Source organism: Gorilla gorilla, chromosome 6 (assembly GCF_029281585.2).
Source record: "Gorilla gorilla gorilla isolate KB3781 chromosome 6, NHGRI_mGorGor1-v2.1_pri, whole genome shotgun sequence".
Taxonomy (NCBI): Eukaryota; Metazoa; Chordata; class Mammalia; order Primates; family Hominidae; genus Gorilla; species Gorilla gorilla.
Window position 1 is genome coordinate 111841973 of NC_073230.2, and position 14785 is coordinate 111856757.

Consider the following 14785-nt stretch of genomic DNA (forward strand, 5'->3'; position numbering starts at 1 on the left):
AAAGTTTTTCTATCCTACATTGAATGCAATGTATTCATTAGAAAACAAACAAAAACCTTGGCAAGTAACATGTTCTAAGTATATGGTTTCTTTCCCCAGAAAAATGGCTTTTTTGGGCTTCAGAATTAAAATATATAGACATGTTTATTATTGTTTGAGGATTACAGGAGTAAGGGGAAAAGAGAAAAATATTACTTTGGGAAAAACACTATATACTTAGAGCTTTTAGCTTGAAAGCACTTGAAGAAAACCAACCTGGTTTTTTGTGCCTGCTTTTTTATTTTTTTGTTTTCATTTAACATTTTATTATGAACATTTTCAAACATACACAAAAGTGGAAAGAATTGTACAATAAATATCTATATAGCCACTACTTGGATTCTAATTTATCTTTTACTGTATTTGCTTTATCACATATCCACCCACTCATTCATCTCTATATATAGCCCTCAATCATCTTATTTTTGTATGCATTTCAAAGTAAGTTGCAGACACCAGTACACTTCCCCCCAAATACTTCAACATGTATATCATAAATAATTCAGCATGTATAATAATAAACAGAATAGTTGACATGACTTTTTTTAGGTCAGACTTACATAAAATTTATAATGAATTATAAATAGAGAAGTAGAGGGCCAGAGAGGCTAAGTGACTAGCTCTGGGACCAGAGGCCAGTGCACAGCTTATAATCTCTCAGGGAAAAATGAGACATGTATACAAATAGCTAGATGGCAAAGTGCTTCACAACCAGTGCCCTGAATCTCAGCAGACAGCAAGTAAAACACCAAATCTGAGACAGAAGAGAAGCAGCTAGGGAGGCTACACAAACCAGTGATTGGGAGGAAGGCTTGAGCAAAGAAAAGGGAAGGCATTCTAGGTGGAGACCCCATGAAGCAGGAAAACTCCAGGCAAGAGGGTGATTCTGGTGTTCAAGCTGTCACAACAAATAGAAAACACATTTGCTGCTCATAACCACATAGCCCCATGCTAATAACAACAGACATGTTAGTAGTTATAAATCCATTCTGAACATTTATTCCTTTGCCAAGAATGGACTGCATCCTAAGTGATATATGCAAACTAGAAATACTTTCAGAATCTTTAAAAAATGAAAAAAAATTGTTAAAAATCTGCACACCCTGGAAGTCCTCAATAATATTTATTAAGGAGAAAATAGATTTCCCAAGCAATATAAGTTTACAAAATAAATGTTCTTACAGAATACAATAGTTATTCTGTTTGTTTCGTTTTTTTGAGACAGGATCTTGCTCTGTCAGCCACGCTAGAGTGCAGTGGCACCATGTTGGCTCACTGCAGCCTCAACCTCCCAGGCTCAGGCGATCCTTTCACTTCAGCAACCCCTACTGCCACTCCCAAGTAGCTGACACTACAGGTGCATACCACCATGCCCGGCTAATTTTTGTATTTTTTGTAGAGACGGGGTTTCCCCATGCTGCTCAGACTGGTCTCAAGAGATCTGACTGCCTCAGCCTCCCAAAGTGCTGGGATTACAGGCATGAGCCACCGCACCTGGCCAGAATAGTTATTTGAGAGTAATTCATCAGTTCAACAAATACTTATCAAGGAGATATAGCAGTTAACGAAACAGACACAAATATTTTCCCTTAAGGAGTTTACTTTCTAGCGGGGAGAGACTAACAGTAAACAAAAGAAGTTAAATACCATATCTACTTTGACAGATGGTGGTAAGTGCCACGGAGAAGAAATAAAACAAGAAAAGGGATTGGGAGCACCCCACAAGTGGGAAGAAGTGTGATTTAAAATAGGGCTGAACAGGAAGTTTTCACTGAAAACGTAACATTTGAGCCAAGACATGCAGGAGATGACAAGGACAGTGCCATTTACTCCAAGCATCTCTGGAGCCCACACCCAATATGGTTGGTGACTGGGAGACAGAAAAGGATAGAAAAAAAAAAAAGCTCAGGAAGACAACAATTCAAGTCCTACCCTTGTGTGTGCATCTCAAGGCTGTGTTCTTTTAAAAGAAGGAGAATTATTTGAATTTCTTAAATCCGATGTGATGGTGAACTGCAGGCTTCAGTTTTCATCATGCTGAGTCCTAACATTTGTGACTACTTCCCCCGGGGTGGCCATGTGAAGCATCTTATGCGCATGAGCCTATTTTATCCTCCCAACAATATTAGGAGGTATCCTCGGTCCCGTTTTACAGATGCTGAAGATGACCCAGGTTGATACGGTTAAGCAGGTAAGAAAGCCTTGATTCAAACTCAGGGCACAAACATTTGGCCTCTAAAACCCAGGCAACTAAGAGGGGAAGGACCTCTCTACGTCACTGTTCTGTGGAACTAGAAGGCCTTTGCCTTAAAAAGTCTGTTCTTATCTGTCAGTAATACAGTGCTTGCAATGGGCCTTAATTTTTAATATATATTTTTTTCTCTTCCAGCCTAGGGACTCCACGTACCCCAGCTGGGTCTCATTGTTCCAGAACTGCATTAGTTAAGATTACCCAAACTTGGATTTCAAAGGAATACTTTCATTGTTCCGTCTGTAACACGAAGTAATTGGGGCCAGCTGGATGTCAGGATGCGTGTGGTTACCATTGTAATCTTGCTCTGCTTTTGCAAAGCCGCTGAGCTGCGCAAAGCAAGCCCAGGCACTGTGAGAAGCCGAGTGAATCATGGCCGGGCGGGTGGAGGCCGGAGAGGCTCCAACCCGGTCAAACGCTACGCACCAGGCCTCCCGTGTGACGTGTACACATATCTCCATGAGAAATACTTAGATTGTCAAGAAAGAAAATTAGTTTATGTGCTGCCTGGTTGGCCTCAGGATTTGCTGCACATGCTGCTAGCAAGAAACAAGATCCGCATATTGAAGAACAACATGTTTTCCAAGTTTAAAAAGCTGAAAAGCCTGGATCTGCAGCAGAATGAGATCTCTAAAATTGAGAGTGAGGCGTTCTTTGGTTTAAACAAACTCACCACCCTCTTACTGCAGCACAACCAGATCAAAGTCTTGACGGAGGAAGTGTTCATTTACACACCTCTCTTGAGCTACCTGCGTCTTTATGACAACCCCTGGCACTGTACTTGTGAGATAGAAACGCTTATTTCAATGTTGCAGATTCCCAGGAACCGGAATTTGGGGAACTACGCCAAGTGCGAAAGTCCACAAGAACAAAAAAATAAAAAACTGCGGCAGATAAAATCTGAACAGTTGTGTAATGAAGAAGAAAAGGAACAATTGGACCCGAAACCCCAAGTGTCAGGGAGACCCCCAGTCATCAAGCCTGAGGTGGACTCAACTTTTTGCCACAATTATGTGTTTCCCATACAAACACTGGACTGCAAAAGGAAAGGTTTGTACTTTTCTGACTTTTTCATTTTCATGAATAACTTGAAATGCTCTTTGAATCTTATAATCCTCCCTACATCCCACCATGTCTTGGAATTCTCGATGTCACTTCCACCAGAAATCTTTCCCTATTGACAATGGAATTTACCACAAGTTTTTCTGGGGTCCAGACTCAAGGCAGTTGGTAATTAAAGGACAATGACAGGAGGGAAGGAGGTATCCTCAGGAGGGCAGCCATTTGGGTTCTACTCATTTGCACATCGCAAGCTGTCACTGTAAGGAATTCCTTTCATAACTCCAATTTAATTTAGGTAGGTAAACCAAGGGGTGTGAAAATAAGTGCAAATGCCATCTATATAACCTGACTTACACCGATTAAAGCCAAAACATGGTGTGCATCTGTGAGAAGATCACCTCAAAGAGAAAACATCTGCAGGACAGGACTGTGAGAGCACTCTGAGACAGAGTGAAAGTGATGGCCCTTCGGTATTTCTTATCATTTAGTCCCAAGGTTTTAATAAATGCTCCTATGCTCATGCTCCTTTTTTTTTTCTTTCTTTTTTTTTTTTTTTTGAGATGGACTCTCGCTCTGATACCCAGGCTGGAATGCAGTGGTGCGATCTTGGCTCACTGCAACCTCTGCCTCCCGGGTTCGAGCACTTCTCCTGCCTCAGCCTCTCGAGTAGCTGATTTTAATAAATGCCTCTTAACATCCTATATCTTAATTATTTCCAAATTACCCAGAATAAAACAATAAAAATTTAAAGAACTAAATTTAAAATATTTAACCTGAGAACTATGAGACTAAGGAAATCTTTCTAGAATATTACCTACTTCCTGCAAATCATTACTGGGTTTTGCAACCGATGCAATCTTGTGCTAGTATTATGCAGGATTTGCACATGCAAGATAAAGTCATGAGCTAAGAAAACAGACGGGAGATTTTAGTAATGCTCTTGACATGTTAGTGAAGATTGATGTTCTCAAAGAGTGGTCTGGGAACTGCTAATCTACCCTACAATAACGAGCCATGTAACAATGTCTATATGTTTCATTTCTGGCATGGTTTAATAATTTAATAAAATTAAATTAAAACATTTAATATTTTAATTAAATATTAAATTAAAACCTCATTAAGTGAGGTTCATATAGAGCACAGTATCATTTCTTCCACTTATTTTGGGAAATTTTGCTATGTTTTGTTTCTTTAAGGGCAAGAGAAAGGGGAAGTTCAGAGAGGAGGCCGTGGCTCCTCTTGAGAGAATGTTAGGCAGGAATTTATTAATGTTGTCAGGCAACCTGAACCAGAAGTAAATTTGCTCATTTACCAGCAAAGTCATGCTGAAGCCTTGCCCCACTGCCCCGCTCCCCTGCCCCCCACCCCAGCTGTAAAGATGGCACCTGGTTAGATCCCACAGCAGCAGCCATGTGGCACAGGGAGGTTTGCTTACCAAGACACCCTGTGAACTGTATATAATTCAGTGCCATAGGAGAGCAGTTACATACAGCTTCATAACCTGGGACATGCCATTCTAGGCTCCAGGTACCCACACACGCACGCTGTCTACAACTTCCAGGAAGATAGTAACATTCCCATTTACAGATGAGGAAAATGAGGCTCAAAGAGGTTCAGTCACTTGACCATGGATCTCACAGGTAAGTAGCAAAGCTAAGAAGTGAATCTTGGTCTATCTGAGCCAGAGCCTATGAGCTCTCTACTTCACCCTGCAATCTTCCAGAATTAATCTGAGCATATTCAAACAATCAGCTACCTCAGCAATGCAACCATTAGAGAATTTCGAAGAGTAAGTAAATGTAGTTTTTCTATAGCCAGAGTGGGTAGAATTTCCTGGATATTGTTATGGTGAGTCCTTAGTGCTTCATGCTGAAGAGCATGTTTATTAGAATTTCCTTTGTGGTGCTTAGATTGAAAACTGGAATTATATATTTTTAATAATAATACAAAGCTACTCTCCTAGATTTTAGTTAGAATACTTGATATTGCTGAGGCTCTAACCTCAAGCTACAGTGAATTTGCACTTGCTGTATCAGGTGTAAATGAGAAAAGTAAATAGTATTAAGTTTATTAATTATCTGAGAAAAATACCATCTATACAAGATTTAAAACTTCTACAACGAGACTACACTGTGTTCTAAGAAGAGATAACATGTGAGGAAATGTCTCTTTTTCACTGCTTTTACGCTCTTGGGCCATTCCCTCCCCCAGTGAGCCTATTTCTGCTTTTGTGTTTTTTTCCTTTTTTCCCATATTTTTCTCTTGAAAAACATCAGCTTATAAAAATAAGTACATTTTTATTGCTTTCTTCAACTTATTGTTGTGTAAACACAACCTTCCAGAAATGCCCAATAAATTCATACCCCCTGCTTTAAAAATACACATTATTTACTGAAACACAATATAAATAAGGTTTCATGACATACACACTTAGTATATATAATACTGGGTCATCAAAGAACAACTTAAGTTCCTCCAAGTGTTAATGGCTGTGTAATTCAGAGCCTATTATTTTAGATTATAAGACGAAGGGTAGGCCAGGTGCAGTGGCTCACGCCTATAATCCCAGCACTTTGGGAGGCCGAGGCAGGTGGGACACTTGAGGTCAGGAGTTCAAAACCAGCCTGGCCAAAAAGTTGAAACCCCATCTCTACTAAAAATACAAAAAAAAAAAATAGCCAGGCATGGTGGCAGGCACCTGTAATCCCAGCTACTTGGGAGGCTGAGCCATGAGAATCGCTTGAACTCTGGAGGCAGAGGTTGCAGTGAGCTGAGATCACGCCACTGCACTCCAGCCTGGGCGACAGAGCAAGACTCTGTCTCAAAGAAAAAAAAAAAAAAATGAAGGGTAGCTTTGTCTTTTAATACTATCAGTACAAATGGCTTTCACTATGGTTTATATAAATCTAGTGATTCATTTCATCATTTACTTTTCATTTTTTGTTATATTGCTGATTCCCATAAATTCAAAGGGAAGAGTCTTGTTTATTAAATTCCCTTTGGTAGTGCCTGCCACAGAGCCATGTGCTTTAGATTGATGATGATAACTGGACTGCTCTTCTTTATTCTTTCAAAGCAGTAATTTAAGCAACCATTGAAAATGAAAATACACAGAAGTTAAAAATCATGGCTAGAATTGAAGTGTGACAACCTGAGGCTCTGTACAAGTATACCACATATACATGGTCACACATAGAGAACTTGCATACAGATTCCCCAACTCGGAGTTGAGACTTGCCCAGCTGACTTACAATGAGTCAGATGGTGTGTATAGGGGACCTAATATGTGCCCATTCAACCACACAGACCTCAATGATCACTATGTATTTTTGCCTTAAATATCTAATGGCAAGAAAAAGAAATAATAGCTTTATTCACTGAGAAACAGGTACTTTGCCAAGAAATCCTAGTGTTTCAAAGGGAATAAATGTGAGACTAATTGAAAGGCATATTTATGCCATATTGAGGTAAACGGATTTGCCAAGAATACGTGAAAGTCAGAGTTTTTAAACTGCTTTAGCTTCACATTGACCAGAATAGTTTACCATTTTTAAGGAGTTATTTTACTTCTAACATCAGATGGGGGAGAATTACGCAGGTAAATTACCCTTAGCTGCCTCCAAAGTTAAGGTCACAATTTTACTACAGCTTGAACAATAGTTAAGAATTTTGTATATGCAATAAACAGGGCCATTTATGTCTCTTTTCTTACTACTACAAGCTTTCAGAGTAGTTCTGAGGTTGCTGACAACCAATATAGCCTGCTAAATGGGGAAATTACCTGGAGAAATTTCCTAATTTCCTCCTCAAAATCAACAAGATTTGGCTGGAGGAGGAGCAAGCTTGTAAGGGGTAATAATCAAGTAAATATGGTATTTGTTGAGGCATTTACCAAGAATTTGGGGTAGCAGTATATATGAAATGTGCATACCACATAGTACCTGGACTAGAAATAGGGGCATTGATCAAATTCTCCTTCTGGTCTGGGGAAATGTATATTTATATACTCTTTATCAAAAGCAAACACTTTGCATCAATATTTGCAATTCTCATTCAAGTTCTAAGGTAAAAGAACTAAAGAATTTTTCTACTTATCAACACAGCAAATGAGATTTTCCTGTGTTTTTCTAAGCCACACTAGGAAAGCCTTTGCTTTGCATTTCCTGGTATTACTTGTGGATGCTATTTTTACCCAGGACTGCTGCTGACAATCCCAAAATGGATTCTGCAGTTGATATTCTTTTTCCAGCACCCACAGATCTGCCACATTGCCTAGGCCTAGTGTCAGGGTGTTCTCATAAACATTTTTTTCTACCCATTTATTTGTGGTTAACCCACTTTAGCTGGCCCTAAAATGGTTGCTCTGTCATCCACCCTCATGTCCAGCCCAGCAGATGTGGGTTCAATAAGCAAGTCCTGATAAACAGGCTGCTTTCTAGAACCTAGGAGGTGATGACTTTGGTGACAAGGATGACCTACAGGTCTTAATGGCTTTATAGGGCCTTAGTGAGGACTCTGGCTTTCATCACAATTAGATGGGAAGTCACTGTAGGCTTTGCTGGGCTTTGATGGAATTTAGCATATGCTAAGGCTTGTTTCATACTGACTTTCTTTGGCTTTAGATATCCCTTTACCCCTTCTCTTTAAGAGCTGATTCTTCAATCACACAGATATAACGGTGACTGAGGAAATGGGGGCAAAAAGAGCATAATAACGTAAATATTATTAAATTTTCCAGAGTTGAAAAAAGTGCCAAACAACATCCCTCCAGATATTGTTAAACTTGACTTGTCATACAATAAAATCAACCAACTTCGACCCAAGGAATTTGAAGATGTTCATGAGCTGAAGAAATTAAACCTCAGCAGCAATGGCATTGAATTCATCGATCCTGGTAAGTTCCCCTGTATAGCCCCTTCAATGGGTGGCAAGTGTTCTGTGATTTTTTTCTATGGCAACACTTATATACAGTAAATTCAGTTTAAAAGTAACTGAACTAAATAATAAAGTACAAGTTTTAATTAAACATGACACTTATACTAGGAGTTGTTTGCCACTCAGATAAATACTTGCCAAAATGCTGCTTTATGAAGTATGTAATACCACATATTACTACCATTTAATTCAGTTAGCCCAAATAGTGTGTTATAGATTTTTAAAGTAATATATGGCAAATGGTCAATAGTATACTAAAATGTAGTGGGTGTTTTTTTTTTGTTTTTTGAGATGGAGTCTCGCTGTTGTTGCCCAGACTGGATTGCAATGGTGTGATCTCGGCTCACTGCAACCTCTGCCTCTTGGGTTCAAGCAATTCTCCTGCCTCAGCCTCCCAAGCAGCTGGGATTATGGGCATGTGCCACCAGGCCTGGCTAATTTTGTATTTTTAGTAGAGATGGGGTTTCATCATGTTGGTCAGGCTGGTCTCAAACTCCTGACCTCAGGTGATCCACCCACCTTGGCCTCCCAAAGTGCTGGGATTACAGGCATGAGCCACCGTGCCTGGCCAAATGTAGTGATTTTTTTTTTTTTTTTTTGAGATGGAGTCTAGCTCTGTTGCCAGGCTGGAGTGCAATGGTGCAATCTCGGCTCACTGCAAGCTCCGCCTCCCAGGTTCACGCCATTCTCCTGCCTCAGCCTCCCAAGTAGCTGGAACTACAGGCACCCGCCACCACGCCCGGCTAATTTTTCTGTATTTTTAGCAGAGACAGGGTTTCACCGTGTTAGCCAGGATGGTCTCTATCTCCTGCCTCATGATCCGCCCACCTCAGCCTCCCAAAGTGCTGGGATTACAGGCGTGAGCCACCATGCCTGGCCTAAATGTAGTGATTTTTAAAGGGAAATTCAAATTTGGAATTTTCTTTGCTATTCATTAAGCCCCATCTTGTTTAGAATAAATTAGAAACAAACTGCTAAGCACTAAGCTCAAATTAGGATAAAATGTGCTCAAACCAGAGCCAGACATATTATATCTAGTTCTAGATCAAGACCAATTCTCTTTCCCATCCTTCAAATCTCTTCTCCATTTGCTAAGCAAAGCCTCTGGCGAAAATGAGCTTGGTAAATTAAGTAAACACATCGGATTTGGAAAGAACTGAGAATTACTGCAATATTGACCAGATTTATAACATATATAACACAAGTGCTTTCACTAGGCTACTTCAATTTGAAAAGTTTTAACTATGAAAATGATTATTAAAATTATTAATAATGTAATGTAATGTTATAAACATTTTGAGTACAACTGTTTCCCCTGCTTTTCTTCATGATAATCTAATACCATTAATAGAACATTAGAATTTTAACACAATGGAAGTGAAAAATTAGAATGAACATTCTGGAGCCACAAGGGCATATTTTAGAGTTAACCTCTTTTTAAAAATTAGAAAAGCATAATTTTTTAAAATTTCCCAAGGGACAGCAGTATGCTACACTTATACCTTAGCCTGTTACAGATGATGCTAACTTGGGAGTATGTTTGAACTGTGAAGTCAAAAGCAATTTTCATTTTTCAATAAATAAGGATACTACAGACACCCTTCTCCCAAATGAAGTTAGCATTACATTAGTGTGCAAGTCAGTCACTGGTAGCCAGTGTCATGTCCACAAAGCCAGGGTACAGGGTAAAGAATCTGGAAGTGGAGACCCTTTCTTGCAAGAAAAACTCACTTCGACCCCCTATGATTCCATCTCCAACCTGACCAATCAGCACTCCCCACTTCCCAAGCCCCTACCTAGCAAATTATCTTTAAAAACTCTGATGCCTGAATGCTCGGGGAGACTGATTTGAGTAATAATAAAGCTCTGGTCTCCTGCACAGCCAGCTCTGCATGAATTACTCTTTCTCCATTGCAATTCCCCTGTCTTGATAAATCGACTCTGTCTAGGCAGCGGGCAAGGTGAACCCATTGGACGGTTACAAACTAAAGAATCTCAGGACAAGCAAAAGCCATTCCAAAGGTCCTTGGGCAAGTGTCTAATTTCCTTCTGCTGTCATCCACAAGCAAAACTGTAGTTTACCAACTATCAATGCAAACAAGTTTTAAAGCTGTCTCAAAAAAAAAAAAGATTATAATAGTTATTATATGTCCTAAGTTAAATGTATTAAAGTAATGAGTAACAGTGTGGCAATGTTTTAGTTACAACAAAACTAGTATACAAAGAAAACTTGAGAAAAATGAGAAGACAATGCAAAGAGATAGATAATAGTGTAAAATGGACTTGCCTTGCTTCTACTGATGTTTTTCACATGTTTCCCGTAACTGATACCTTTCATCAGCTGTGGAATTCCCATAATTGCAGGGATTACTTTTCTGTCCTTAGGATCCCCTGAAGGCCTTTTAATCTTGTTCACCAAATGTGTGTTCCTTGCTGACACAAAATGGTCTCTACCATCAGCGGTGGTACTCTTTTTTTCCCCCTTTGTTCAATTCAATCTCAGGAACGTATTTCCTACATTAATAAATATTTACTGAGCACCTACCAAATGCCAAGCACTTTCCTAGAACAAAAAAGTTCTTTTGAAACAAAAAAGTATCTTGGCAGTTAAGGCAAAATCACTTAAAGAAGTTTTAAAATGAAAGGTCTCCTATATTTCAGGGTCTTTGAGATGAAACCCTGCAAGTAGACTTACTTGAATGATTTTTGCTGTGGTAAGTATACAAATGCAGTGGGAGTTGCCAGACTTTAAAAGACGTGAATAACAATCATATAAAATGCCAGACATTGTTGTGGAAAAGAGAAAGAAGATACCCTACTAGGGGGTTTTTACCTCCTTTAAGAAACAGACTAAAACTAGTTTTCTCAAGTGCCTGAATATATATGGTTTAAATAACAATATACAACACTTTCAAAATAAAATCTAGGAATGTTTACATATGCTTTTAATCTCAAAGTCTAATGTCTTGAGAAAAGTAAATCTGTGAGATCACTGACTCACAGAATTTTAGCAAATAGAAAAAATCCAGTATCTTCAGAACACAAGGGCTGATCTTTTGTCCCCTACCCGCAAGACATTGCTTGGTACCAAAATAGAAAGTTATTTTTTTAAAGGGGAATTATGGGTTTTTTCTGAGAACAGATAATATGAAAATAGTTAATAGTATTGGTATGACCACATATTTTCCTAATTCAAAATAAGGACGCTATGCTCTACAAGAGTATTTTAAAACAATAATGAGATAATGTTTGAAATAGAAACAAAATATTTGTGAGTATTTCTGGAGTATCTGGCTGTTCCATATCAACTGGAATACAGATAACCCAGATGTAGATTTCTTTGCTCTTAGAGGGTGAAAAAAGCTTTTTGTTGTTTTATTTTCAGTTATATTTTATATTGGTTTTAATTATCCAGCCTCCAGCAAAATTAAATACATATGGATTCAAAGCTGATAGCTACCATAGTTTGCCAAAATACAATCAGATGTTTTCAAAATGTGGAAAAATTGTTTTTGGACTCTACAGGAATAGAACCCTTCCCCCAACACTGGGAAAAGGTTGTTTTCTAGGCATTTTCAGTGTTACTGATATCCCAGGAACTGTCAGATCACCACCTGGCACATTTTTCATTTTTATCTGCACTTGTCTTACATGTGAAATATTTTCTTAATTCATGTCTCTTTTTTGTAGCATCTTTTTTTCCCAAGTAAATACCAAAAAAAAGAAAAAGCCCAAAATACATTTTTTAAAGCTAACTTAAAACTGAATATTGTATTCTAGTAAAACTAATCAAGGGAAAAGCTTTGAGTAACAATATATTTCACAATTTTGCATTTAGACACATTTACAGTGAAGAAATATAATTAAAAACAAAACCTTCTTTCAATCCAGAAATTCTCTCCACAAAGGTAGTAACGAAAGAAACACTTTCATTATTGACTAAGCATTAAACCAGAATGTGACGCATATCACAGGCAATCCACTAAGAGACTGCAAAGACTCTCGTCCCTATGTAACCAGGCAGATACCACCCATTACAGGAATCTCATCCCTGTGTAGCCAAGCAGATACCACCCATTACATATACGTTTTCAGGACAAACAATAACAAATCCTTAAGGAAGAAGATTTGACAACACCTTTTGTCACACATAATTCATCCTAACTTTACCTGGTAAATGGAGTGACCATCTGTGTTAGCTTATTGGCCTTATTCAGAGAAAAATAAATTTCTGTCTTCATGACAGGAGGTAGTTTTGCAACTGGAAGCAAGATCTCACCAAAGTTAGGACCCCACCCTCCCACCAGAGCTGGGAGATGTCCTTGGAAAAGATATTCTTGCATCATAAAGGTGACAAAAAGCCTATCTAGTCTCCAAAAGGATTTAAAGACATTTCAAAGAGAGGAGAAAGTACTTATAGTTAAAAGTTTTCTAAAGTAAAAGCTCTGGGAAAAAGAAAGGAAAAGAAATCTCTTTATTTTCAAAGGGGAAAATTAAGCCTCTTTTTAAAATTTGTATTTGTCCTTTCCATATGGCATACACTGTATTAAGTCAATTACTCAGGCTCAATAAATATTTTCTGTTTCCAGCCGCTTTTTTAGGGCTCACACATTTAGAAGAATTAGATTTATCAAACAACAGTCTGCAAAACTTTGACTATGGCGTATTAGAAGACTTGTATTTTTTGAAACTCTTGTGGCTCAGAGATAACCCTTGGAGATGTGACTACAACATTCACTACCTCTACTACTGGTTAAAGCACCACTACAATGTCCATTTTAATGGCCTGGAATGCAAAACGCCTGAAGAATACAAAGGATGGTCTGTGGGAAAATATATTAGAAGTTACTATGAAGAATGCCCCAAAGACAAGTTACCAGCATATCCTGAGTCATTTGACCAAGACACAGAAGATGATGAATGGGAAAAAAAACATAGAGATCACACCGCAAAGAAGCAAAGCGTAATAATTACTACAGTAGGATAAGGTAGAAATTGTTCTGATTGTAATTAGTTTTGTATTTTCTATACTGGTGTTAGAAAACATATGTTTACATTTGATTAACTGTGTTGCCTATTTATGCAGGGTAATCCAGCTAAAGGAAGCTTTCTTTAATTATGATAAGTATTATTGTGACTATTATAGTAATCAAGAGAATGCTATCATCCTGCTTGCCTGTCCATTTGTGGAACAGCATCTGGTGATATGCAATTCCACACTGGTAACCTGCAGCAGTTGGGTCCTAATGATGGCATTAGACTTTCATAATGTCCTGTATAAATGTTTTTACTGCTTTTTGAAAATAAAGAAAAAAAACTTGGTTCATGTTTACATGCCTTTCGATAGCTGTTTGTGCATACTTAAAGATGATCAAAATGATTTTATACAAATGCTGTTATAATAAAATGTCATTCCCTACCCCTCTACTTTTTTTCAGTAAGTCATCTTATACATTAAATAAATTTCCATTTCTGATTTCTGTGCATTCCAAAATGAGGTCCTGATACATCCAAATTCTCCACCACTCTTCACTGATCCTTGCAAAGTACTGTCAAGCTAGACCTGAAAGAGAATTGTCACAAACAATAAGAAGAGAATGTGAGAATTATACTGGAAGCTGGTTAGAAGCTAGGACCCTGATTAACAGCTGTAGATGGTGTGAAGCATGAGCCCTGAAGAGGTATAAACACTCGTGAATATGGAAACACCATTTTTGTTTGTTTGTTTTTGTTTTTGTTTTTGTTTTGAGCAGGGTTCATACTGGGAATCCACCTGTCTGCGAGAAAGGGCCCTTCCTGCTAAGCTAATATGTCGAGGAGCATGAAATAAAGAATGAAATTAGGATTTGGGGGCAGTATTTGGGATGAAGCCAGAATAAAATATAGGAAATAATACAAGGCCACTGAGGGAGGAGTTGGTGCCCAAAAGAAGCCCCGTGATTTGGGTTTGCAGGTTAAAATGAGCTCACCTAGAGAACTAGATCACCAGCAAAAGAGGAAATCAGTGGAGGATTTTAGACCCTGATCCCATCAGTTTGCATTTAGATAGTCATATTCTACAAAGAGAAAAATAAAGTGAAAAGAAATATACACATGTCCTTAGTGAGATACTACTTTTTCCTTTTAATATACATTTTCCTTTCATGCTGAGTTGAATATATTTTCATTTCTTGTATCAAGGTATTCCTACAAAGTTTAGCAAATAACCACCTTATCTGATACTTGCACAAACTCCCAAAGCAAGGAAGATGGTATATAACAAATAGTATTAGGCATTTTTTTTTTCCGAGATAAGAGTCTTGCTCTGTTGCCCAGGCTGGAGTGCAGTGCTCCAATCTCAGCTCACTGCAACCTACGCCTTCCGGGTTCAAGCGATTCTCCTGTCTCAACCTCCCGAGTAGCTGGTATTACAGGTGCTCGCCACCATGCCTGGCTAATTTTTGTATTTTTAGTAGAGACGAGGTTTCACCATGTTGGTCAGGCTGGTCTTGAACTCCT

At 38.4% G+C, this 14785-nt stretch overlaps 2 protein-coding genes across 2 annotated transcripts in view; one reads left to right on the forward strand and one right to left on the reverse strand.

Annotated features, from left to right (window-relative positions):
* LRRC17 (leucine rich repeat containing 17) overlaps positions 1–13619 on the forward strand; it is a 32835-nt gene extending 19216 nt beyond the window's left edge. The window contains exons 2-4 of the mRNA XM_004045977.5: positions 2429–3340; positions 8091–8246; positions 12877–13619. Of these exons, the coding sequence (XP_004046025.2) occupies positions 2569–3340; positions 8091–8246; positions 12877–13274 (1326 nt within the window). The 5' untranslated portion in view covers positions 2429–2568 and the 3' untranslated portion in view covers positions 13275–13619. The remainder of the gene's footprint in view (positions 1–2428; positions 3341–8090; positions 8247–12876) is intronic.
* FBXL13 (F-box and leucine rich repeat protein 13) overlaps positions 1–14785 on the reverse strand; it is a 260413-nt gene that overhangs the window by 120331 nt on the left and 125297 nt on the right. The window lies entirely within an intron of this gene.